Source organism: Lutra lutra, chromosome 7 (assembly GCF_902655055.1).
Source record: "Lutra lutra chromosome 7, mLutLut1.2, whole genome shotgun sequence".
Classification (NCBI taxonomy): Eukaryota; Metazoa; Chordata; class Mammalia; order Carnivora; family Mustelidae; genus Lutra; species Lutra lutra.
This window is the reverse complement of record NC_062284.1, coordinates 117,237,749-117,262,865: the sequence shown is the minus strand read 5'-3', so window position 1 is coordinate 117,262,865 and position 25,117 is coordinate 117,237,749. Positions and strand designations below refer to the sequence as shown.

The following is a 25,117-nucleotide window of genomic DNA, read 5'->3' as shown; positions in this document are numbered from 1 at the left end:
CCTCCTATTAGGGAGGGTCCCTAATAGGCCAGGGGTCACTCTATGTCTTAGAAAAGTGGGCACCATGGCGAACGTGGAGAAGATGGCGATTTCGGATAAAGTGAGTCAACTGGAAAGCATTGCCAAACCACCAAAGATGTAAAATCTCTGAAAAGCCAAAAGTCTTTTGCACTCACACCTAGAGAAAGTCAACTAACATGGAACGGCACCTAGGTACACCAGCTTTTTTCTTCTTTATGACCACCCTGTTGACTTGGCCAAGGAAAGAGCTAGAATCTGAACCTGGCTCTATCTGGTTCTAGTCACCCTCCTATCCTACCTCTGCAAATGGTCAGTAAACACCCATGGATGTGCACGGACCTCTGCAGAAACAAACGATCCCATCTCATAATGCTCAACGTTCCCCCTCTTGGTCCCTTGGCCCAGATTTCCCAAGGAGTGCCATGGGAGGACCTGAAATCTAGGAATAAAGTAGCTTTTCATGCCTGAAGGTATTTTATTAGCTTCTGGGACTGACATTTAATCCATCTAAACTCTCTACAACGGCCTACTTGGGCCTCTGGCTCTCTGGGCCCCAGGGAGAGGTGCTCAATTGTTCAGAGAACTCTGTCCCCAGAACACCCCCGTTCTCCGTGAAGCTACCAGACAAGTCTCATTCATGACCTGGGTCAGTTCCTGTCACAGTGAAACCCAGGATTAAGAAACTTTCCATTCAGCAGGATAAAAAGATTTTCATGCTCTAGGGTATGGTTCGCTTATTTTGAAAAATACAGTGAAGCATCATTAATTTGGACCGTGCTAACTCACAACCACTCAGGATGCCAAAAGTGGATGGAATGGAGTTTCCTTTAATCCAGTATTTACAAAAAAAAAAAACAAGGAAAGAAGGGAAAGAAGGAAGAATGGAAGAAAGAATGAGCTGTACATGGCTCTGTGAAGGATTCTATAGGGATTTATAGGAGTAAAATGCCATCCCTGTTCTCAAGAGTTTGTGTTTACAAGTTCCCTGTAACAGGGTTTAATAAGAAAATTATAATAGAGTTCTCAAGAAATTACTGGCAGAGAATCATAGCTTCTCAGTCTTGGAAGGAATTTATAAAAGGCCAACAAAGCCACCATGTTACGTTCTCACAAATTATTAAGAGTTAATTCAACGTTCAATCATTCACTCACTGCTTTGAGAACTATTGATGGTGTGCGCGCTACGTGCCAGTCCTGGAACCAGGAACTGATTATTTGTAGAGATTTTAGAAGTTCACAAAGTATTTTCACTTACCCATATGATCTCACTCATTCAGTACCCCCGCCAACACTGCCCTGTGAGATATGCTATTATACCAAAGTCACTTCTCTCTACAAGTACTGTCAGTGCTGGGCAAGGACAGATAATTCAAACCAACACACAGAATTGGGCAACTCCTTTCCCTCTTCAAGCCCCTGTCAGACCCTAAAGGCAGCTCTGTTGGTTTTTGCATTAGGCATCAAATGACAAGGGAGGGGACTCTACTCCACCTTTCGGGAAATGACTCATCTCTGCTTTGTGTGGCTGTGACCCCACCATGAGGGGAAATGTCCCAAACTGGGGATGTCTGGGAAAGCAGAGGAAACACCTGTGAAGGAAGCCCTTGTCCTCCACACCATCCCCCCAACCCTTCCACCCCCTAGGACTGATAGAAGTCTCCAAATGCCAAAGCCCATTACCACTGCAACGAACACCATCATCCTCAAGTTCATATCCTGGGTCACAGCGGCAGATGAAGGAGCCGTAGGTGTTGACACAGGTTTGCACGCAGGGGTTCTCAGTGGCACACTCATTCACGTCTAGGGAAAGCGAAAGCGCATCATTGACCATTCTCACAACAGAACATCCCCACTGATGAGGCAGAAAATGCACTGCAACAAAATCTACAGGTACCAGACCAGATTCACAGGCGCCAACGACCTCCACCCAGGACTTCCCAGATCTAGAGCTCAGACCCCAGAGTCCTCCATTCACATGTCCTTCCTTGCTCACAAGTTGGGCAAGGAAGAAACAACACACATCATATCCATGTGGACACAGGTACACACATACCCTCCTAGCACTGGTCCCCAAGGCTCACCCCACAGAAACTTCCAGGCAACATCTGCTCATTCCCACCATCTCACGCATTCTATCACTGATTACCTCTTCCCTCACCGCTGCTGGCTTTGAAGTTTCAGGTAAACAACTAAATAACCATGACTATTCTAATAATAACTCTCTTCATTATTGCTATGGACTGAATTGTGTCCTTCCCCCAAAATTCCTATGTTGGAGCCCTAACCGCCAACGTGACTGGATTTGGAGATGGGGCCTTTGGGAGGTAATTAAGGTTAAATGAGGTCATACAGGTGGGGCCCTCATGATGGGATTAGTGCCCTTATAAGAATGGACAGCAGAGAGGTTGCTCCCTCTGTCTTATGAGCAAATGCTGAGAAGGTGGCCATCTGCAGGCCAGGAAGGGAGCCCTCACAAGCACCCCACCTTGCCAGCATCTTGATCTCAGATTTCTTGCCTCAAGAACTAGGAGAAAATAACTTTCTGTGGTTTAAGGCCCTTAATGTGGTATTTTGTCACAGCCGCCTGAACTAAGACAATTACTCATAAATATCACCACCCATTATTCCAGAAGGATCTCATAGTTACTGAATCCTTACAAGGACCACTGCCCTGTGTTACAAGTTCAGTGGGTTAAGGAGAGGACCACAAAGGGGCACAGGGAAACTTTTAGATAGTGGAATATTTCATCATCTTGAGTATGGTGATGGCTACACGGGGGTATCCAGATGGCAAAGTTTATGAAATAATGTGCCTTTAATAGTGCAGTTTATTAGGGTGCCTGGGTGGCTCAGTGGGTTAAAGCCTCTGCCTTCAGCTCAGGTCATGATCTCAGGGTCCTGGGATTGAGCCCCGCATCGGGCTCTCTGCTCAGCAGGGAGCCTGCTTCCCTTCCTCTCTCTCTCTGCCTGCCTCTCTGCCTACTTGGGATCTCTGTCAAATAAATAAATAATATTGTACATCAATGATACATTGATAATTTTAAGGCTGTTTGAACGTTGGGAGATGTGCCCAAGTCCCCAAGCTAACAAGAGCACAGTTGGAACTGAAACATGAGTCAGGGGTCTTTCCATAATACCCGTGAATTATTTACTCTGCCCAGTTCATCAGGATGAGGGAAGGGGAAGGAAGGAGCCCCTTTCTCCTCTGACATTGGCTGACGAATTGTAAGCACACCCTCTCCTGAGCCCCATGTGCCAATGACCAAAGTTTCAGCTGAGAGAATTCCCCTTCAAAGTCCAGGTAAACCTCTTAAGGCTCTGAATAGAGATTTGAGTGTTTTCCAAGTGAAAAGCCTTCCCAAGGAACAGCTTGAGAAGCTTTTCTTTACAGAGAGGGCTAATCCCATGCCTACACACCTCCTGCTGCCTTAGAGCTGTGGGGGAGGGGGCCAGGGGGGAACAGGACTCTGCAGGGAAGGTGCAGCGAGGCACAAATCCCCCCAACAGAGCTTGGAGGCTCTACACCCCAGAAGCCAGGAAACGCCATGGCAGGGGGCCTCTGAGTCAAGTGCAGGCAGGACAGGACAGCACCACTGGGGATTAGGGCTGGTGCCCTTGACTTCCGGCCACATGTTGACCACACGGGGATGAGGGAGCTCCGGTCCTGCTGTCTTGCAGCTCTCAGCTATCACTGCAGAGCAACACTTCTCCCTGGGGCCTCTGCCCCCTGGGATCCATACAGCCCAGGTGCCCTTCTGAATCTAGTGGTTGCAGGCCAAGCCCTGCTCCAACCTGCCCACCAGGAAGGCTGGAGCCTTGGCTCTCTCAGCTCTGCCACCCCCTGGCTGTGTGACTCTGGCCATGTTGCTTAACACCTCTGAGCTTTGATTTCCTCCTCTGCAGAGCCAGGCGACAGCCCTACCTATCTCCTCCGGCTATCGCTCAGGGTTCAGTGAGGTTAACAGATGGGGCAATGCTTCCAAGAGCACAAAACACCCTTCCTTGCATGAGGCGTGAGGATTACCAAAGCTCAGTGGAGATTGTAGCCCTTGCTACACCCATGGACCCGGCTAAGGCAGTCTCCTCGTGGCTGGGTGCCCGTGTCTGGGCCTTAGCGTGCTGCTGGACTTGGCACTGCCCCTTGGCTCACTTGCTCCCCGTCACAGGTCTGTCCCCAAGAGGCCTGAAGGACACCGGGGCCTTTGGGCCCCGCTGTGCACAACTATTTCCCAAGAGGTGCTGGAGGCGCCCTGCCAGTCTCTGGGTGGAAGCCCGGGCTGGCACTTCCAACCCCTGGCCTACGCCCCGAGAAGCCTGCCTCTGCCCTACGTCACTTCTCCCAACAAGCAGCAAGGGAGCCAGGGTCCTGCTGCCTGCTCCATGGAGACGGAAGGGCCCCTGTTCTAGCAGCTCCCTCAACCCCCAGGCCCAGCCTCCGCTCTCCAAAGAAAATTACCTCTCCAGGCAAGAGGAACGCAGTTGAGACTTCTTGGAACAATTAGCAGAGCCAGCTTTGGAGGAAAGACTTACAAAGAATCCAGGATCAGACCCTTTCACTGATGCCTTCCTGTTTACCCAATGATTTAGATCCGATTAAGCTAATGGAAACATAATATCCTCCAACCAGCTGGCTCGCAGCCGGCCCGCCAGACCTCAAATGGTGTGACAAGGAAATGGGCCTTGCAGAACCTGGTGGCCGACTCCAAACAAAGACCTCATTCTGAGTCTCGGGCGCCCTACCTCCACCCAGGACGGAGCAGCTGCCAGGGCTGGAGGCCTGGGTGGGGGCCGGGGATGGGCAGGCCTTGCATGAATTCCTTGAGCCTTGAGCCCCCATGCACTTCCCGAGCAGAAGAAACCCTCGGGTGGAGACTGCAGGAGGGATATAGCTTGCTTTACTCACGTAAAATTATTTGAAGTGATCACGTAAAACTCAGAAAATGCCTTTGTTTCGGGGCACTGGGGGTCTGGGGCTCAGTCAGTTAGTTGAGCATCCAACTCTTGGTTTTAGCTCAGAGCATGATCTCAGGGTGGTGAGATCGAGCCCCACGTCAGGCTCTGAGTCAGGCTCTACGCTGGGTGTGGAGCCTGCTTGAGATTCTCTCCTCTCCATCTGCCCCTCTTCCCTCTGCTCACTTCCTCTCTCAAAAAAGGGGGGGTGTCTTTATTTCACTCTGCTTTTGTGGGGAATGCTGACCACCCCCCTCAAGCATCAGACACTGAACTCAGACTATAGGAAATGCATGAACATTTCCGATTAGCCCACAAAGCTGGCAAGGCTACTTATGGAAAGTAGACACACAGAGAGAAGCAAATCCATGAAACCATAAGCCCTAGCTGATGCATGACTGTGGTTCTCCTCTCAGCGGTACTCAGAGCACTTTCTGAGATGTTTCCCATAACCTTCGGTTTGGACTTCAGGTTTCTGTAAGCAGCGGGGATGGGCACACGGTGACAGGGAGCAGGACGCTATAACCACGTCAACCATCAGACTCCAGAGAAGACAGCATCTAGTGCTTCTCAACAGGTTCAAGGGATCGTTGGCATCACATACCTTGGCAAGACCTTCCATCCTCGTTGAGGGTAAAACCAGGGTTGCAGGTGCAAGAGTAGGATCCAGGAACATTCGCGCAAAGTTGCTGGCAATAGCCATAGCGACATTCATCAATGTCTGGAAAGAGAAACGCCAGCAAGGTGAGATATTTCTTCCCAATCACCAGGGCCGTGCCTAGCATCTAGACCACCCATCACTTTCGGAGCAGGACCAGGAAAGGAAGGGGAACTAAAGAGAAGACAGTACCGACTGAGCATCCGGCATGGGGATACCCCCCGGAGTCTAAGGTTCAATCCACCTACAACCCTTCCTGACCCACGTCAGTCCCATGAACACCTGCACCTGCCTGGAAAGTTCTAGAAGAAGTGTCTGCTTCAACTGGGACGTGGCACAGATAGCCTCCAAGATTTTATCCAACTTCAATACTCCATGCTAAGATTTATCCAACATCAAAAATCCATTCTAAGATTCTGTAGAAATGTCACACAGCCCTGGGAAGGGACAAGTTGGCTTAAAGTGTAAGAGGAATCCACAGCCTTGCTCCAACAGGCTCCTCGCCAGCTCCGTTAACTATGATCTGTCGAGCGCTCAGGAACAAGGGCAAGTGTAGGTCAGGACAAGCAGGGCAACACGGCAGTCTGGAGACCTATGATCCAGTAACACAAGGATGCCAGAGATCGCATCTGCACCAGAGCAGACATAAAACTCTGGATAAAATGCCTCCCCCAAGCCATGGCTGGCCCTTCCCGAGCAAGTGGCTCTGTGGCTGAATGAAGCCTTTCAGCAGAGCGGGCAGTATGCCCTCCCTGCTAACATGTACCCGTCAATGGGGAGCCTGATGTCATTGGGAAAGCACTTCCCAATACCCCCAAGTTAATGGGCTGATGGGCAAGAGAATTCACTCCTCTGGGACAGGGTGCCTTGAATGAAGCCTAGAGATAGAGACCCCAGACTTCCCCTCTATGACTGCCTGTTGTGACCAGTTGATCTCACTGTACCTGTAACTGGTCCTTATCTTATCCCCAAACTCCGCCAGATGTTCCCTCCCCAGTATCCCAGTTCCTTGGAACCAGCGCCCAGCCTGGGCTCTGGAGACTGGTTCCGAGTCTGTCTCTGTGCCTGGTTTCTACCACCCACTACCAGAAAGGACCCCACCTCCACCTTAGCTATGGTGGCTCAGAGGTTGTGCCCTGCCCCTGTGAGTCTGTCTTCTCTCTGAGCAGCAGCTCCTTCTAACCCGGCCCATCCCACTGCCCACTGAGCGTTCTGCAGTTCCCTCTGGGAAAGCACAGTGGCTTGTGCGGTTGCTGATCCTGACCTTTCCCAGGGTGCCGCTGGGCCCGTCACCGAGGCCAGGGAGGCAGCGCTGGGAGTGGGGGTAGGAGGGCCTCCTCCACCTAGGGGGGTCCTTGAGGGAAAGGCAGCCCCCCGGCCCTCATTTTTCTGCAAAAGCAATGCCTCCCAAGGTGTACCAAAGGGGTGGAAGATGGTGATGGGATTTGTGCTTTGAAAGGGAAAGAAGAATTCGGTCAGGAGAAGGCATGAGTTCAGCCACAATTAGGAAAGGTCTCCACTTTGGGTGTGAAGTGGGAGCGGGCTGAGCATGTGGCACCAGGTCAGGCTTCCAGGAGGATCCCTCCCAAAGCGTCAAGCCCTGTGGTAGAGACCAGCCCTCCCAAGGAGAGAAATGTCCCCGTTGCTGGCCCCCCTCAGATCGGGAAGTGTTGCCCAGCCCCAAAGTCTTTACAATGGAGCCTGTGTCCCTCTCACCTGATCCTCTCTAGCGCCCCCTGGTGGTGGGAAAAACCTGGACTGACCTAGAGGAGCCAGATTTTAGACCCCACTCACTCTTTGTTCAAAATGTTCCCCTCTTTGAGTCTCAGTTTCCAACTCTATAAAAGTTGGATGACATAGTATCTAACATCCCTTCCAGCTCTGAGAGCCGACATATTAAGTTGCCGTACAAATAACTCACTCACACTGATCTGCTTATGTTCAAATCAGTGGCATCAAATTTTCCACAATAGCTGAGGTTCGTTAAAATGCACAGCGACCATCGTATTCACAAATGTCCCCATGTGCAGCCAGCTCCCCGGTGCACGCCTGGAAAGGAGAACCAAGCCAAGTCTAGTCTGGCTTATCAGGCCCTAAAGATGCTTCAGACAGGGCTCTAGAGCGGACTGGCACTCAAGTCTTAATCAAGGGAGTCTTAGAAAAAAGAACGTTTTTTCCTTCTTCTTTTTCTTTCTTTCCTTTTTTTTTTTTTTTTGTTTCCATGATGTTGTTTGGGTTTGTTTCTCCGCTCCTCCAGGACTGATTTTCAGGCACAAGAACAGGGTCTTAGAGAACTTGAGCTGGTAAGGCTTTTCCAAGAAAACACAGCATAGAAATCACACCCTAGAAATAGAATTCAAGTGACAGCTAGAGATTGCTATGAATTCATTTACTTGGCAAAACCAAAACCAGAGGGGAAGAAAGGCAAATAACCCTCCAGTAAAAATAAACAGAGAGATCATATAGCGAATGCCAACTGCAAGGGTGAAATTCTCAATTGGTGATGACTGACTCCTTTGGAATAAAAAGACCACAGCTAGTGGGGTGGGTAATGGGAGGAGGCGTTAGAATCTACTGACCCACAGTTGAGACTTGGGACATTTCTGTGACTAAGAAAGTGGTCCCTTTTCTTAACATGATTTCTCACCAAGACGGAATAATCCTCACCTCTATCACTTTCCGCCTTGGATATAAACTTCCCAGAGGCAGGAAGTAGGTCTAGGTGAAATCAAATACAAGCCCTTAAAACTTATATTCAAACACTCTAACCAGGACATTGACGGTGATGGTCTCGACTGATTTAAAGGAACAGTGCAGGCTCCACTGCCTTCTACATCTCTCCCCCGACAAAGAAAAGCCCAAAGCCCTGAAGCCACCCCTTATGCCCCCATTTCACAATACCCCTGGCAACTATGAACTTCCAAGAGTCTCTGCAAGCCCAGCAAGCTGTTACCTAAGCACTGGCCTTCCAGAAGCCAGTAGCCATCGGTGCAGGAGCAGGTATACCCTCCTTCCGTGTTGATGCAAATCTGGGTCGGGTTGCACTGGTGAGAATCCGTTCCACACTCGTCCACATCTGTAACACAGACATAGTCCAGAGACTGTCACCTGTATTAATCCAGAGCCCTGGAGCCACCAAGGGTGCCAGCTTCTTGCTTGTCCTGGGAAGGAGGTGATAATGTCTCCAGGCTACATCCAAGGAGATGGATGCATCTCCCTGATGGATACCCCTAGGAGACACTGACCTTTTTGGAGACCTGGTCTTCTCCCCCAGAAATCCACAAAAGAAAATCCACAAAAGAAGAGAACACACATCCTGGGGGAGTCTACTGACATCCCATCCACCACTTTCTAAAAGCAGGTCACCTTGATAATAACCAGGACTTGATTTAGAAACAATACGTCTTTGGCGTATTCATGCACGTGTTAAACTGGGGTTTATTGTGTACCTGTCGAAGAAACACCTCTGAGAACATAACAGAAGAAAAATAAACATCTCCTGCCAAAGGGAGCTAGGAGTGAAGCCGCTTGATTGTAGCCATCCATGAGAACCCTTCAGTCTGGGGTGCCTGCACCTTCCCGAAGCTCCACGGAGCCCTGCAGCCTTCCCCCCGCTCCACTCTGGAGCTCCTGGGACTGATCTCTTCCTGCCCTCTGCTCAGCACTGGGGCTCTCGGCATGGCTGCCTGCGCATGGCTGGCTGTCTGGCAGTGTGCAGCTTCCTATGTCCAAGTCGATCCCCTCCCCCTAATCAAGATCTTCGGAGCATAGAGACCAAGCTATACGCGTGGCCACATTCGCCAAGACATCTGGTTTGCACCCTCAGCACTCAGAATTGTTTCAAGGGAAGCAAATTCTTCTGCCCTTTCTCCCCACGCTGCATCCTATAACAACCTCCCGACACCACGCCCTCACTTCCACCTGGAGGAGGGGACTTTCCCTAAACATTCATCTATTAACTCGCCGCATGGGATCCATCAAACATCCCGGATCCCATGCCAGTGCCTCTCCTCGTCAGCCTCCCCTTCCTGTCTTTACCTTAGCAGAGCACCTGCCTTTTGCTCCTCTCACTCCTGCACTGGGGGCTCCCTTAGCTACATCTTCTCCCTGCCTCCTCCAAAGGACCACACGCAACTGGAAGTAACACTGAAAGCCCCTCACCCAGCACGTGGAGCGTGCATGCGCGGTACACACAAGTCACGTGTACAAGCCGCGTGCATACATACCTGCAAACGTAGTCTGCGCATCGTGTGTGTATGTGGTCTGCACGTATTGTGTGCACGGGTCGTGTGTATTTAGGACACGGCACAGATGTCACCATATTTATTCTCACAAAGCCTGCGAGGGGGACTCATAACCTCCATCTTACAGATGGGAGAACTGTGCTGATAGCGTGAATAGTACCGAGCCAAGAGCTGAGCCCAGACCTCCCTGCCCACCTGACTCCACGCCCCTCTGTGCAGGAATGGCAGAGGTCACATCACCAAGGCAGGTTCAGGTGATACCACCATGGTCACCACCCCCCTGAACACGTCAATACCAACGATACCCATCCATCCACAGCCCGACCCCAAATGATCAGATGTCTGGGCATCTCGGGAAACCAGTCTTCAGGCCTCTAACATGCAGCTTCCAAGAACCTAGCTCCCAGGTGGTGCAGCCTTCGATCTACCCTGACACGCTGACGATGTGCAGTCTTCGTGGCAGAAACCCAGCCTGTTCTTGGCTGCAAGAGCTCCTGCCCCTGCCCTTGGCCTCCCTTCCACCCTCAGTGCTGCCCACCCAGCAAAGCCTCCCAGGGGAACCAGTGAATAATGTTTGGCCACCAGCCACTCATGCTCCAATCCCTATCGAAGACTAGGATAATAAATACTGCCACTATCGGCCAGGGCATGGTTACATTTTTCCGGCCAGGAGTGATAGATGGCAACTATACCCTGGGAACAACAGCGCCTTTGGAATGTGTACACTTTTTCCTGCCTTGAGGGGTTTAAAGGGTGAGAGAGACCCCAGGGGAGAAGAGCCATTAGACTTGGTGATAGCAAGTTCCCAAGACTCTTGTGTTTGTATAACTTTTGACATACACAATGGGCTGGCGGACTCCTGTGGGGAGAAACCAACCCGAGCCAGTGGACCAGACGGGGCTCCCAGGGGCGTGCGGGGCCTGAGAGGGCACAGGCGTGCGTGCACACACATGGGCATGTGCAAAACAGCCAAGCCTAGAAACTACATCTGGAAAGTGCAGTTTTTAAAGGACTCCACCACCTTTACTGAATTAAAGAATTAACTTGATCCAATGGCATTTCTGTCGACAAATGGATTGTCATGATATACATATTTTTTTGAGAACCCTGTGAGTCCCTGGAATTTTGCCGAGGGTGTGTCTCACCTTCATATCCTGAAAACATACCTGGTGGGACTCTGTGTCCATAGCAAACGTTCAACAGTTTTTTATTGAATGAATGAAGGAACCCATGACCATCAGACATGAATGCCTTCAAGGCCCCCAGACAGGTTTCCCGAGCCCACGTGCTGGCAAAACCGTTTTGGTGTATGGACTTTAAAAGCAACCCATGACCAACCCCCCTGAAAACCACCATGAGCTTACAAACCTGGTGGAGCAGAAGCTAGAATGTTCTTCTCACCCTGGGGTTCCACCAGGGCTGGAAGACTCATCACACCTCCCAGCTCCCAGCTGAACTGCTTACATTAACTACATTTGACTTAAATAACAGAAAGAAAAATATATCGAACCACTCCAAGGACATTCTTTGGCAAAGGGTCCTTTTCTGCATCGGTGGAAAAGTACAAGTTACAGCAACCTGAGTAAGTGTCATTATCCTCGTGTGTAAACCGCCTCTGCTATTTCCTTTCCCAAGTGATACTTAGGAAGAGTCTCCCAAGAAAGAATGCTCAGTTCATTCAGTCCTTTATTTATGGCTTCAGTCATCCTTTAGGTTCTACTGTGGCTGTGTGTGTGTGTGTGTGTGTGTATGTGTATCCTCCCAAACTTCCAGGCCACTTGGGAGAGCTGGCCTCCAGCAGAGCCCTCCAGTCATGTCACTCCCAGACTGAGGATTTCCTTAGAGTCCTCTATTCCCCCCCCTGTCTCGCTCCTGGGAGCTGTTGCCTTGGTCAGTTGCCCTGGCCAGCTGCCCTGGCACCCAGACGATTCCACTAGGGCATCTGTGGCTCGTCTCTCACCAGGTGGGGCAACATTTGTCCACTCTTCACGTGGCCAGTGCCCCTGGCAACTGGAGAAGAGAGCTCGCTCCCATCTCCAGAACCTGCTGGCAGATGGAAGCCCAGGCCTGCACCTGTCCAGGAAGAGACTGTCCTCTGCGCTGAGTGGCACAGCCCTGCTGACCTTTGCGGCTTGGTCTGAGCCGTCACCTCTTCTGTTAGATGTCCCCAAAGCGACCCTCGATGGAAACGTTCTCAATCTGAAACAACTGCTCGCTCCAGGAAGTCATCAAGATCAGTCATGTCCCTGCCATCCTCTCAGGAGGCCACTGGCCAGACTGGGCTCCCAGGCCGCAGGACAGCAGCCCACGTATTAGGGATACTCGATTAGGATTTCATACCAATGGCTCTGTCTCACGTGCCCAGCCAGACGAAAGCTTCACGTGGGCAGGTGCTCTCAGACGGTGTGAATGAAGGATGTCCATCAAGACCAGCTGGGATCTCTCAGGGGCAGCAGATAGAGGAGGTGGGCTCACGACATGAGAAGGCAACTTCCCAACAACCCAACAAACACAACAACAACACAACAAATGGACCCTTTCAGGCTGACTCGAGAGACACCTTGGGGAGGGACCATAATCTTTGTGCTGGCTCGCAGGTTCTCCTATAAAGATCTCTATTGGCGGGCGCCTGGGTGGCTCAGTCGGTTAAGTGGCTGCCTTCAGCTCAGGTCATGATCCCAGGGTCCTGGGATCGAGTCCTGCACTGGGCTCCCTGCTCAGCGGGAAGCCTGCTTCTCCCTCTCCCTCTGCCTGCTGTTCTGCCTACTTGTGCTCTCTATCTCTCTGTCAAATAAATAAATAAAATCTTTAAAAAGATCTCTATTGGAAAACATAACAGACCAAAGGTACTGCCATAAATAGGCATAAATCAGTTTGAATATAAATAATATGCATATGTATGCCAGCTCTTTATCATATCTGAATTTACATATCACACCCAAAGATGGATTTACACATCCACATTTATTTCTGAAAGTTAAAGGGAAAATACTTAAACGGTTTTCATAGCACACGTTCCAGCTGAAATTAAAGACTCTTTAAAAGCTGTAAAACAAAGCAAAACAAAAACCAATGATCCGTCCATGCCCATGGGAAGAACATTGCCTAAGCCCTTCTGCCTGCACCAAAGCCTAAGAGGAAAAAAGACCAAAGGGTCAAGACCTCCCCAGAAAGGGTTAGTGGGTAAAATGAATGAATGAATGAATGAATGAATGAATGAATGAATAAATAACTTTGGGGGCAAGAAGAGATGGGTGTGAATCCAGGCTCCTGTACTTGGTAACTAAGTATTACTGAGCAAGTTCATTAAGGTTCCTGGACCCTCTCCAGGTGTTCAGCTAAAGAGAGCTACTAAATAGAGTTCCTAAGTTAACATGTACACAGGTCCTCTAGCCGCCACCCGGCACACCATAGGTGTCCCGAAAATTTTAGTTCCCTACCCCAAATGAGGTGCTATTTCTAACAGCTGTGAGAAGTAGGGGACCCATGGCCTCTGCCCCCGCTGGCTTTGTTCTGGGATTCACTAAAGACACCCAGAAGACACCACCGGGGCTCAGGGGGCCGTAAGCACGGTTAGCTCTTCCGGAGCCAGAGCCAGGAACTTCTCCCCTGGGAGTGGTAGACACGTGGCAAGAGATGGCAACAAGTCTCAGTTTCCGCCTCTTCACTTTGGCGTTCATGGGTCCATCTACGATTCCATAACTGCAGACGTCTGGTGACCTAGGAGTACGTGTGTCTGACCGAATTCCAGAGCCAAATACAATCAACCTTGACCCCACCTATGACTCTTCCCTCTTTCTGTGTCTTCTGCTCTCCAGCACTGTGAGCAAACAAGGGGTCATCCTCGTGTACCCGTGTGCACAAGCTCAGAGGAATGTCTCTGTTCTTGTGCGAGAATGGCCATCAGCCAAAGGGAAACATTCTCACTGGGTGACACTGGGAGAAAACGTCCAAAAGTATTTGGAAGGCGACACCTTTCCAAAGGCCTTTTTTGGAAATGGCAAAATCATTTCCTTGGTAGTAAATTTTTACCCAGTGAAACAATATGTTTTCCCAGCCCATTTTTGTTCCTTCCTTGCTCAAGCTAATGGGGCTTGATAAGAAAGAAGAAAGTAACAATGGCACATTCCTATGCCTCCAACTGAAGCCAGTTTCAGGCCTGCTGCTGGGCTGAGTCAGTGCCATTTTTCAGTGAGACAAGCCCAGCCAAGGCTGGAAGTTACACAGGACCTACTTCCCAAACACCTGCTTAATTAAAGACCTCAGCGTTTGAGAACTCACTTGTTGAAATCCCAGGACATCTGCACTCCATGTGTCTGGTGGGTCCTGGGCAATAGAAGCCAGATCTTTCTGTGTTTACAACGCTTTTCTCAATGCTTGATATTAAGCTTAGAATACAAAGCTTGTTCATACTGCGTCTCTAATTAGGCAACAAACATGTGGTCCATTTTTCCAAACAACAACAACAAGAAAAATCCTTTCCTCTTGGAGGAAACCAGCTGGAATGCAGGTTTCCACCTCTCTGTGGGTTCTATTTTTCTATCCGTAAAGTGAGAGTTTGGAGGAGAATTCTGGAAGGCCCCTTCTAGCTATGACCTTCTACAGAAACAAACTATGCAACTAATGGAGATCACATTGTTTGGTCTTGGGTAATTATTTTCATCAGAGTGCTTGGTAAACATCAGCTGACTTTAGCTGCTTTCAAAATGGGCAGAGAATTGGCCAAGCCCATTCAACTTCTGCCAACGTATGAACGGTCACTGCAGTTGTCGGGGGTGGGGGCAAGGAAGGGATGGCACATATCTTCCTTCTTGAGTGTCAGGCATCAAACTGTTCCAATAGCAAGGAGCCAAAGCTGCTCATGGCCAGTCTAGATATGGTATTTTTTTTTCTGAAGGGCACAAAGCATCAGTTATTACCATGATTGTAAACCAAGCAAATGTGGAGCTCAAATTAGATTTCCATTTACTGAGATTTGTGCCATTTGTCTATCAACAGAGAATGATTTTTGAACCTATACAAGCCAGTGGTTCCCAAACCTAGCTACCCAAGAGAATTGCCTGACTCAATCAGAATGTCTGGGGTTGAGGCTTGGAAAGCTGTTTAAAGTTAGCTGCATGATTCCAGTGCAAAACCATATCTGGAACTCGCTGTGCCAGACCAATACTTCTCACACTTAAATGTGCATATGCATCAGTGGGGAACTCGCTGAGGTCCAGGGTCCAGTTTGGTAGATTCTGCACTGCTGACAAGCTCCTGTGACCCAGGGGCCACACTCTGCATGGCAAGGGGCTAGATTATCGTGGTATTTGGTTCTGTATCCATGCAACCTGCTCAGAGTTTCAGAGGCTGTTCAAGGGAGACCAGGAGAGAATTGAAATTCAAATATCAAGCCAAAGATTCCTAACTGGATATTCCTCTACGATCCAATCCACGGGTTACTGTGTACTATTAGGATTTTTAGAGTCTTCTTAAACAAGTTTGCAGCTTAGTCTGAACCAGACGGAAGGCTCTCCTGGTCTATAGCAACAGCCTTGGGTGAGAGCATTGTGTGCCTTCAGAAGCCCTCCCCCACTTTAGTTGATTTCTACGAGTAAACTCAGTTCCCCAGACATTAACGAAGCTCTTAGAAATACTGCTCCAAAGGGATGACCAAAAGTGCAAAAGATTCCAATTAGAAGAAAGGACAGTGTCTTTCCTCTGATGCAGATGATCCCTTTTCCCCAAGCAAGGGCCTACAGCCCTTGAATCTTAAAATCTTCCCTGCATCTGCCCCACAGTCTCCTCTCCCTTGTCCCCTCTGAGCTTATTCCTGTCCCACATCTGACTTCCTTGTCACCCTCAGTGCCACAGTTCTGTGATCTCCTTGTCCCTGATCGTCTTCCAATGCCATGGTTAAGGGCTTCACTGTTTCCTAGTAGCCCGGGCTAGAAACCTTGTGCATTCTTCAGTCCTTTCCCCAATTCCTTATTCTCACACAGTTCTCCTTCTGGAAATCTTGCAAATTCCCCCTTTATTGTATCTCCCCCAGAGACTCCAAGGCTTCACAGTCTTTTCTCCAAATGATTGAAATAACCTTGTTACTGGTCTGCCAGCTGCCAGTCTCTCCCCCTCGCAGCAAACTAAACACAACTTCCAGAACCATCCAAGACATAAAAATGATCGTGTGGCTCTCCTCTTCCAAATATTACAGCCCCCTCCTTAGAAATGTCATAGCTTTCTTTTGGCACCTCAGCAACCTAGCACATCAAGCCTACCTTCCTACTCAAACATGTGCTAAGCACATCTAGCTTTATAGCCCTTCAGACTGGAATGACGTCATTGGCTGCGGATGACCCATCTCCCTCCCCCAAACTGAGAGTTTCTTGCAAGCCAGAAATGAGTCTTATTCACATCTGTATCTTAGGCTCCTAACACAGTGCCTGGCAGGATGGAGAGAGTATGGAAATAACTTATATTTGAATGAAGCTCCTTCATTCTTGGAATTTTCTGAAAGCAAGAGGGTACGTGTGTCAGGCCACAGGGTATCGGAGGAAACCAGTTCAATCATCCATTCCTTTTGAGGCCTGTATCTCTTTCCCATGGGTTCAAGGCTATCTGGCAGACAGCTCCAACTCCAGTAGAGTCTCAAGCCTCAGCCTGTCATGCCTGGGGCTTTATTCCCATCCCAGCCTTTGCCCAGGGTTGATTCAAGAGTGTCTTCAACCTCCAAAGGCTTTGATGCAAGATGTGCTTGGCCTGATGGAATAAGGTATATTTCCTCTCTTCTCCTAGATTGCTGAATGTCCAGTCAAGGACAAAGTGTATTTTCAACAGTCACTAGAAGGAGGAACATCAGAAGAGGGAAAAGCTACACCTTCGTTCTGGCCTGAAAATGGGCTCCAATGGGACCTCTGAGGGTACAACTAGGAAATCCAATCCATTTTTCATGCTCAGGACAAAACCCTCAGCCTGGTGCTGCCTGAGAGAATGCCCAGGTGTGCAAACTCACCCCAGGGAATCAGCCTTTCATCAGCAACACACACTCCCAGCCAGATCACTCCCAGAACCTGATAACAAAATCTGCATGTGTTTTGTTCCCCACACCTGAGCTCAAAAACCCTGCCACCACTTCTGACTCCATCCACTGTGCGTGTCACTGACCTTCTGCATTTGCTTTCTTATCTGTGAAACTGGGCCACTACACCTGTGCACCTAGTGCTTGCCAGCCAGTGGGGAAGACTGCCGTGGAAGAGAAACAAATGTGTGAAGGGCGTTGCAGAGAGCTATGAGAACAAAGGACTGGGAATGTCCCAAATCTGGGAGGGCAGGGCAGGTCTTGACATTGAACAATGATGTAGAGGAATTATTCCTTCACATACACCTAGTCTGGAACCCTAGAACAAGGGAGGAAAGTGACAGATGGCTTTTTCAACATAACAAGCTATAAGCGATTCACCAGCAGTTGATTAAGAACCTAGATATTTCATCCTGAGAGCAACCTACTATGTCTCCTCTCCTACCCCTAACCTGTTCCCATCTCTAGCAGACAACCCCAGCACACCAGAGGACAACTGTCAAGGCTACAACCCAAGAAGAAGTGAAACCTCAAGACATAGGAGGAAGAGGAGAGAAGAATGGAGAGACCAAAGGGGTTGGGGACAGGACACTAGGGATGTTGTCTCTTGGCAGAAGGGGGGCCACATGTCCTGAGAGCCTAGAATTGAAGGCCCCACCCCAAACAGCCCAGGGCTGAAATTGCCACAGCTGCTCTCCACCGCCCTTTGGCCTTGGTAAGAGTTGGATTCTATCACTTGAGCCTAAAACAAATATTTGAATGAATTCAGCACTTTTCCAAATTGCGTGTTTACCCAGTCCACAGAATAGAGGCTGTCCTCTTATATCCACCCTTCTGCAGTCCCTAGCAAATCCCCGGATTTCTCCAGTGTAGAAGGCAGGGAGAGGAAGGAGCTACACGTGGGGCCAACCAACAGACTGACCTGCCAGACCACTCTGGCACCCCCCCCCCAATAAAGAGCAAAGTGTCCAAGTCACAGTGGCAATAAAAAGCTAAACAGGATTCATGCATGCCACATCTATTCACCATGAACCCATCCTGCTGTAGGTACTAGGGATTCAAAGATAAATGACACCTGGGTCATGTCTGTTTATAGTGTGGTAGGATCCAGATAAGGGACCAGATAATTCCAATTAAGTATGGTAAGTGTCATGCTGGAGCAAAGAATGGGGTCACTTCCAAGAGGAACAGGCTCTCTGGGGCTGAAGATACTTGGGTGGATCTAGACAGATGATGTGGCAGAGACTGCCACAATTGGATACTGTCCTCCAATATCCATTCTTCCAACTAAAGACTGTATTTTTTTCAGCTTCCCTTATCGGGAAGTGGGACTATGTGACTAAAGTCTGGTCAACAAAACATAAATAAAAATAATGTATCCCAACATCTGAGTCATACTTTAAATAATGAGTGTGTGGTCCCCTTGTCACTTCTCTCCTCCCTCTGGCTGGAATGTAGGTTTGATGGTAAGAGCCAGACCAGCCATCTTGGATCCAGAAATAAGACAGAGCCACATGCTGAGTTTGGCCAAGCCACTCTACCAGCCCTGAACTACCTGCCTCTGGACTGTACTATAAGGGAAGATTTAAATTCTCTTTTATCTAAACTAGTGTGTGGAAGGTCTTTTTGCTATAGCAGCTTAGCTTGTACCCTAATACAAATGAAGAGGAGTTAGTCAGAAGAAGGTGGGCTCCCTGTGGCCTTGCCCTCCTAAACTTGAAGCGTGGATCCATACTGGCCCAGAGTTCCTCTGCAAGCCTTCCTAGATAAACCCAAAGGAACTATTAAAGGGGAAACAAACAATGTCCAAAGTGAGTAGGAGGAAAGAAATAATGAAGATCAGAGCAGAAAGAAATGGAGGCTAAAAAAAAAAAAATAGAAAATATCAATGAACTAAAAGCTTGATTCTTGGAAAAGATAAACAAAAGTGACAAACCTTTAGCTAGACTCACTAAGAAAAGAGAGAGGACTCAAATAAATAAAATCAGAAAAGAAAAAGGGGGAAGTTATAACTGATACCAAAGAAATACAAAAGGTCATAAGAGACTACTATGAAAAATTATACATCAACAAGTTGGACAACCTAGAAGAAATAGATAAAATCCTAGAAATATGAAATCTTCCAGGACTGAATCATGAAGAAATAGAAAATCTGGATAGACTGAAATTAACAAGGAGATTGAGTCAGTAATCTAAAACCTCCTGACAAACAAAAGTCCAAGACCAGATGACTTCACTGGTAAATTCTACCAAACATTCAAAGAAGATTTAATACCAACCCTTCTCTAACTCTTCTAAAAAACTGAAGAGGAGGGATCACTTCCAAACTCATTTTATGAGGCCAGCATTAACCTGATACCAAACCCAGACAAGAACACCGCACAAAAAGATTACAGGTCAATATCCCTGATGAACATACATGCAAAAATCCCAACAAAATATTAACAAATTGAATTCAACAATACATTAGAAGATCATAGTCCATGATCACATGGGATTTATTCCAGGGGTGCAAAGGTGTTCCAACATTTGCAGATTAATCAGTCAACATTATTAATGTGATATACCACATTAATAAAATGAAGAACAAAAGTCATATGGCCATAAAATTCAACATTCATTACGATAAAAACTCTCAACAAAGCAGGTATAGAAGGAATGTAACATAATAAACATAGTAAGTAAAAGCCATATATGATAAACCCACATAAAACACATCACATCCAATGGTAAAAATCTGAATGTTTTTCCTCTGAGATCAGGAATAAGAAAAGGATGCACTCTCACCACTTTTATTCAACAGAGTATTGGAAGTCCTAGCCAAAGCAATTAGGCAAGAAAAAGAAATAAAATGCACCCAAATGGCAAAAGAAAAAGTAAAATTGTCACTACTTGGAGACATGGTTTTATATATAGAAAACCTCAAAGGGGCACCTGGGTGGCTCAGTGGGTTAAGCCTCTGCTTCAGCTCAGGTCATGATCCCAGTGTCCTGGGATCAAGCCCCGCATTGGGCTCTCTGCTCCACAGGGGGCCTGCCTCCACCTCTCTCTCTGCCTGCCTCTTTGCCTACTTGTGATCTCTGTCTGTCAAATAAATAAATAAAATCTTTAAAAAAAAAAAAAGAAAAGAAAAAGAAAACCGCAAAGACTTCACCAAAAAATTGTTAGAACTAATAAACAGGGATGCCTGAGTGGCTCAGTCAGTTGGGGATCCAACTCTTGATTTCACCTCAGGTCATGATCTGGGGAATATGGGATCAAGCCCCACAATGGATTCCACACCCAGCATGGAGTCTGCTTGAGATTCTCTCTCTTCCTCTCCCTCTCCCCCACCTCATGTTCTCCATAAATACATACAAACATACATAAAATTTTTCTTAAAAAAAGAATAAACAAATTCAGTAAATTTGCAGAATGCATTATCAATATATAAAAATCTGTTGCATTTTTATACACTAACAATAAACTAGCTGAACAGGAAATTAAGAAAACAATCCCACTTTCAATTTCATCAAAAAGAATAAAATAATGGGGAATAAATTTAACCAAGGAGGTAAAAGACCTGTACCCTGAAATCTACAAGACACTAATGAAAGAGACTGAAGAAGGTACAAATAAATGGAAAGATATTCTATTTCATTGATTGGAAGAATTAATATAGTTCAAATTTCCATATCACCCAAAGCAATCTATAGGTTCATTGTAATCCCAATCAAAACCCTGACTGCACTTTTCACAGAAATAGAACAAACAATCCTAAAATTTGTGTGGAACCCCAAAGGATCCTGAATAACCAAAGCAATTTTGAGAAAGAAGAACAAAGCTAGAGGCATCACATCCCTGGTTTAACTATATTACAAAGTTAGAGTAATCAAAATGATGTGGTGCTGGGATAAAAATAAACATACAGATCAGAGGAACAGAACAGATACTCCAGAAATAAACTCATGCATATATGATCAACTAATTTATGACAAAGGAGGCAAAATATAGAATGGGGAAAGGACAGTCTCTTCAATAAATAGTACTGGAAAAACTAGACAGCCACATGCAAAAAAAAAAAAAAAAAAGAAGAAGGAAAGAAGGAAAGAAAGAAACTGGACCACAATGTTATGCCATACACAAAAATTAACTCAAAATGAGTTAAAGATTGAAAACTTGAATATAAGATGAGAAACTACAAAACATCTGCAAGAAAATATAGATGGTAAGCTTCTTGACATTGCTCCGGGTATTATTTTTTGGGGATCTGATTCTAAAGACAATGACAACAAGAGCAAGCATAAACAAATAAGTTATATCAAACAAAAAAGTTACTGCACACAGCAAGGGAAACCATCAACAATTTTTTTTTTTAATTAACAAAAAAAAGCCCAGTCTACTGGATAGGAGCAGATATTTGCAAATCATATCTCCAACAAGGAGTTAATATCTAAAATACACAAAGAGCTCAACAACTCAATAACAAAAATAAATAAGCAAATAATCTGGTTTTTAAACTGGGCAGAGGATCTGAAAGACATTTTTCCAAAGAAGATGGACAGATGGCCAATAGGCACGTGAAAAGATGCTCTGCATCACTCATTATTAGGGAAATGCAAATCAAAACCACAATAAGATATCATCTCACACCTGTCAGAAGGGTATTTATTAAAAAGACAAGAAATAACAAGTGTTGGTGAGGATGTGGAGAAAAGGGAACCCTGATGCCCTGCTTGGGGGGAATGCAAACTGGTGCAGTCACTGTGGAAAACAGTATGGAGGCTCCTCAAAAAAAAAATTAAAAATAGAACTGACATATGATCCATGTCTCCTTCTGGGTATTTGGCCAAAGAAAGTGGGAACACTAATTTGAAAGGATGTTTGCAACACCCTGTCCATGGCATCATTATTTACAATAGCCGAGATAGGGAAACAACCCAGTATCCATCAATGAATGAATGGATAAAGAAGTTACAGTAGGGGTTCTATTCAGTGTCTGACTCCTGGTTTCAGCTTGGGTCATGATCTCAGTGCCCTGGGATTGAACCCTGCCCTGGGCTCCCCACTCAGCAGGGAGTCTGCTTGGGATTCTTTCCCTCTGCCCTTCCTCCTGCTCACACACATGCTGTCTGTCTCTCTCTCTCTCTCTCTCAAATGAGTAAATACGTCTCTTAAAAAAAAAAAGAAGAAGTTATGGTATATGTGCACACAAAATGGAATACTATTCAATCATGAGGAAAGATGCAACCTTGCCATTTGTGACAATATGGTTAGACTCTGAGGATATTACGCTAAGTGAATAAAGTCAGACAGAGAAAGGCAAATATGAGGGGTGCCTGGGTGGCTCAGTCATTAAACATCTGTCTTTGGCTCAGGTCATGATCTCAGGGTCCTGGGATCAAGCCCCGCATCGGGCTCTCTGCTCAAGGGAAGCCTGCTTCCCTCTCTCTCTCTGCCTGCCTCTCTGCCTACTTGTGATCTCTGTCAAATAAGTAAATAAAATTTTTAAAATAATAATAAGAAGAAGAAGTCAGGGATGTAGGCAATGTGACTGTAGTCAATAATACTGCATTATACACTATGTAACCTTACATGGTGACAGAGGGTAACTAGATTAATTGTGATCATTTCACAGTGTCCCCAGATATTGAATCATTATGTTGTACACCTGAAACAAAAGTCAGAGAGGAACAGCATGTACAAAGGCACAGAGGCATGCGAGGTACAGCACGTTCAGAGAGCCATGAGCCATTACCGTGAGCGGACAGACACGGATGAGAACAGTGAGTGCAGTGGGGAAGGGGAGAGGAGTCCATTTGTAAAAGGGTCACGTGCCAGCCTAAGGATGCTGGAGGAGGAAGAAATGGGAGCAGAAAGAACTGGAAACGGGAAAAGAAAAGAAAAAAAAAATGAAAAGACAATGAGGAGGAAAAAAAAACACAGTCATCCTCTTCCACGTGTAGGTGCTTATATTGGTTCTCAGTGGACTCCCCCAAAAGCCCCAGCCCTTTGCAAGTCTGTAGAACCCAGCATTAAGTTTTATGTTTTGATGAGCTCTCTGAGTTTGCTTCAATCAGAACCATTTGACTTCCGTATATTTTTTAAAAACCACAATAGGCTGAGCCCGAAAAAATGTGGTCCTTGATTCTAAATGATTGAGTCAAGAGTCTGTTTGTAAGAGTCTGCCTAGCTGGGTTCATAATTAATGCTTTTTTTTTTTTTTTAAATAAGAGTTAGTAGCAGTCGAGAAGGAAATTCTCATACAGAACAATAAAAACATTGGGATGCCTGAGTGGCTCAGTGGGTTAAGCCACTGCCTTTGGCTCAGGTCATGATCCCAGGGTCCTGGGATCGAGTCCCACATCGGGCTCCTTGCTCAGCAGGGAGCCTGCCTCTCTCTCTGCCTCTGCCTGCCTCTCTGCCTGCTTGTGTGCTTTCTCTCTCTCTCTTTCTGACAAATAAATAAATAAAATCTTTAAAAAAAAAAAAAACAATAAAAACAATGGCCCCAGGTAACTCCCAGGTTCCACCACAAGTCTCTGAGCCCCTCTGCCCCAGACGTGCTTGAAGTTGCGGTTTGCAATCACTTCCACCTCTGCACCTCCCACTGTCTCTCTAACTCACTCCCATCAGACTTTCAGCTGTTCACTCCTACGAGAGCCTCTCTCCAAGGTCACGACTGACTTCCACAATGTCAAATCCAACGGTTTAGTCTTTATCCTTCCTACTTCTCAGTACTCTTTGGCACGGTCAACCTGCCCCTTCTTCTTTAAGATTTTCTTCTTTAGAATTCCATGATCCCACCTTCTCCTGGTTTGGGAAATTTCCTAAGGTTATCCTGGTGGTCAGTACGTATGGGGCAGGACACAATGCAAGCCTTCCTTTAGAGCCCCACCGTCACACCTTAGCTGACCCGCAGCCTTGCACAGACAAAACAAGTCAATAAGTATTTGCTGAACTAAACAATGCTGCCAATGGCAGAATATTACAGCTAGAAGGAATTTAGAAATCATCCAGTCCCATGTTGCTCTACCTTGACTATACATTTGTATCACCTGGGAAGCTCTAAAATATATTCTAGAAGCCCGCCCCAGACCAGATAAATCACAACCGCTGGAGAGGTTCAAGACAGATTTTTTTAAAGATTTTATTTATTTATTTGACAGACAGAGAACACAAGTAGGCAGAGCAGCAGGCAGAGAGCGAGGGGGAAGCAGGCTCCCCATTGTGCAGAGAGCCCGACGCAGGGCTCGATCCCAGGACTCTGAGATCATGAAAGCAGAGGCTTAACCCACTGAGCCACCCAGGCACCCCTCAAGAGAGATTTTAATGTCAGCGAGATTAACTACTGATCTAGCCCAATGGTATGCATTAGAATCAGCTTTGAGGCTTGCAATTAATACAGCTCTTGATTCAAGAGGTCTAGAGAGAGTCCCAGGAATCAGTAGTTGTAAGAGGCATCCCAGCCAATGCGGGAGCAGGTGTGCGTCTTTGCAGAAATACTGGGTTAGTCCAACCACAAGACCAAGCGACTGGAGAGCACGGTCTACACCATATTTATCTTTGTAGCCCTGTACTCTAAGCATAGTACCTGGCACAGAATATTCATTCAAAAACTAATTGCTCACCTCACACGCATTAGGATGGCTGCTCTAAAAAGGAAGGAAGGAAAAAAGAAAGGAGGGAAGGAGGAAAAGAAAGTATTGGCAAGAATGAAGAAATCTGGACGCCCCATGCACTGTTAGTGGGAAGGTAAAATGGTGCAGACACTGTGGAAAGCAGTCTGGTAGCTCCTCAAAAAAAATTAAACAGAATTACCCTATGATCCAATAATTACACGGTTGGATATATATATACACAAAAGAATTGAGGGGAGCCTGGATGGCCCAGTCAGTTAGGCACCTGACCCTCGATTTCAACTCAGGTCCTGATCTCAGGGTCATGGGTTCAAGCCTTGTGTTCGGCTCCATGCTGGTCACAGTGTCTACTTAAAAAAATAAAATAAAAAGAACTGAAAGCAGAGTCTTGAAGAGAAGTCTGTACACCCATGTTCACAGCAGCATTATTCACAGTAGCCAAGAGGTGAAAACAACCTAAATGTTCATTGTTGAACGGATAAACAAAATGTGGCGTATACATACAATGGACTATCATTCAGCATTAACAAGGAAACAAATTTTGACACACGCTAGAACCTGGATGAAC

The 25,117-nt window shown here is 46.9% G+C and overlaps 1 protein-coding gene across 3 annotated transcripts in view; it reads right to left on the bottom strand.

The window, feature by feature from the left end:
* Positions 1-25,117, bottom strand: part of FBLN5 (fibulin 5) — a 73,821-nt gene that overhangs the window by 14,396 nt on the left and 34,308 nt on the right. For all 3 annotated transcript variants that reach the window (XM_047738531.1, XM_047738530.1, XM_047738529.1), the window contains 3 exons: positions 8,583-8,705; positions 5,576-5,692; positions 1,702-1,821 (listed from right to left, as the gene is read on the bottom strand). In XM_047738531.1, coding sequence (XP_047594487.1) covers positions 1,702-1,821; positions 5,576-5,692; positions 8,583-8,705 — 360 coding nt within the window. The remainder of the gene's footprint in view (positions 1-1,701; positions 1,822-5,575; positions 5,693-8,582; positions 8,706-25,117) is intronic.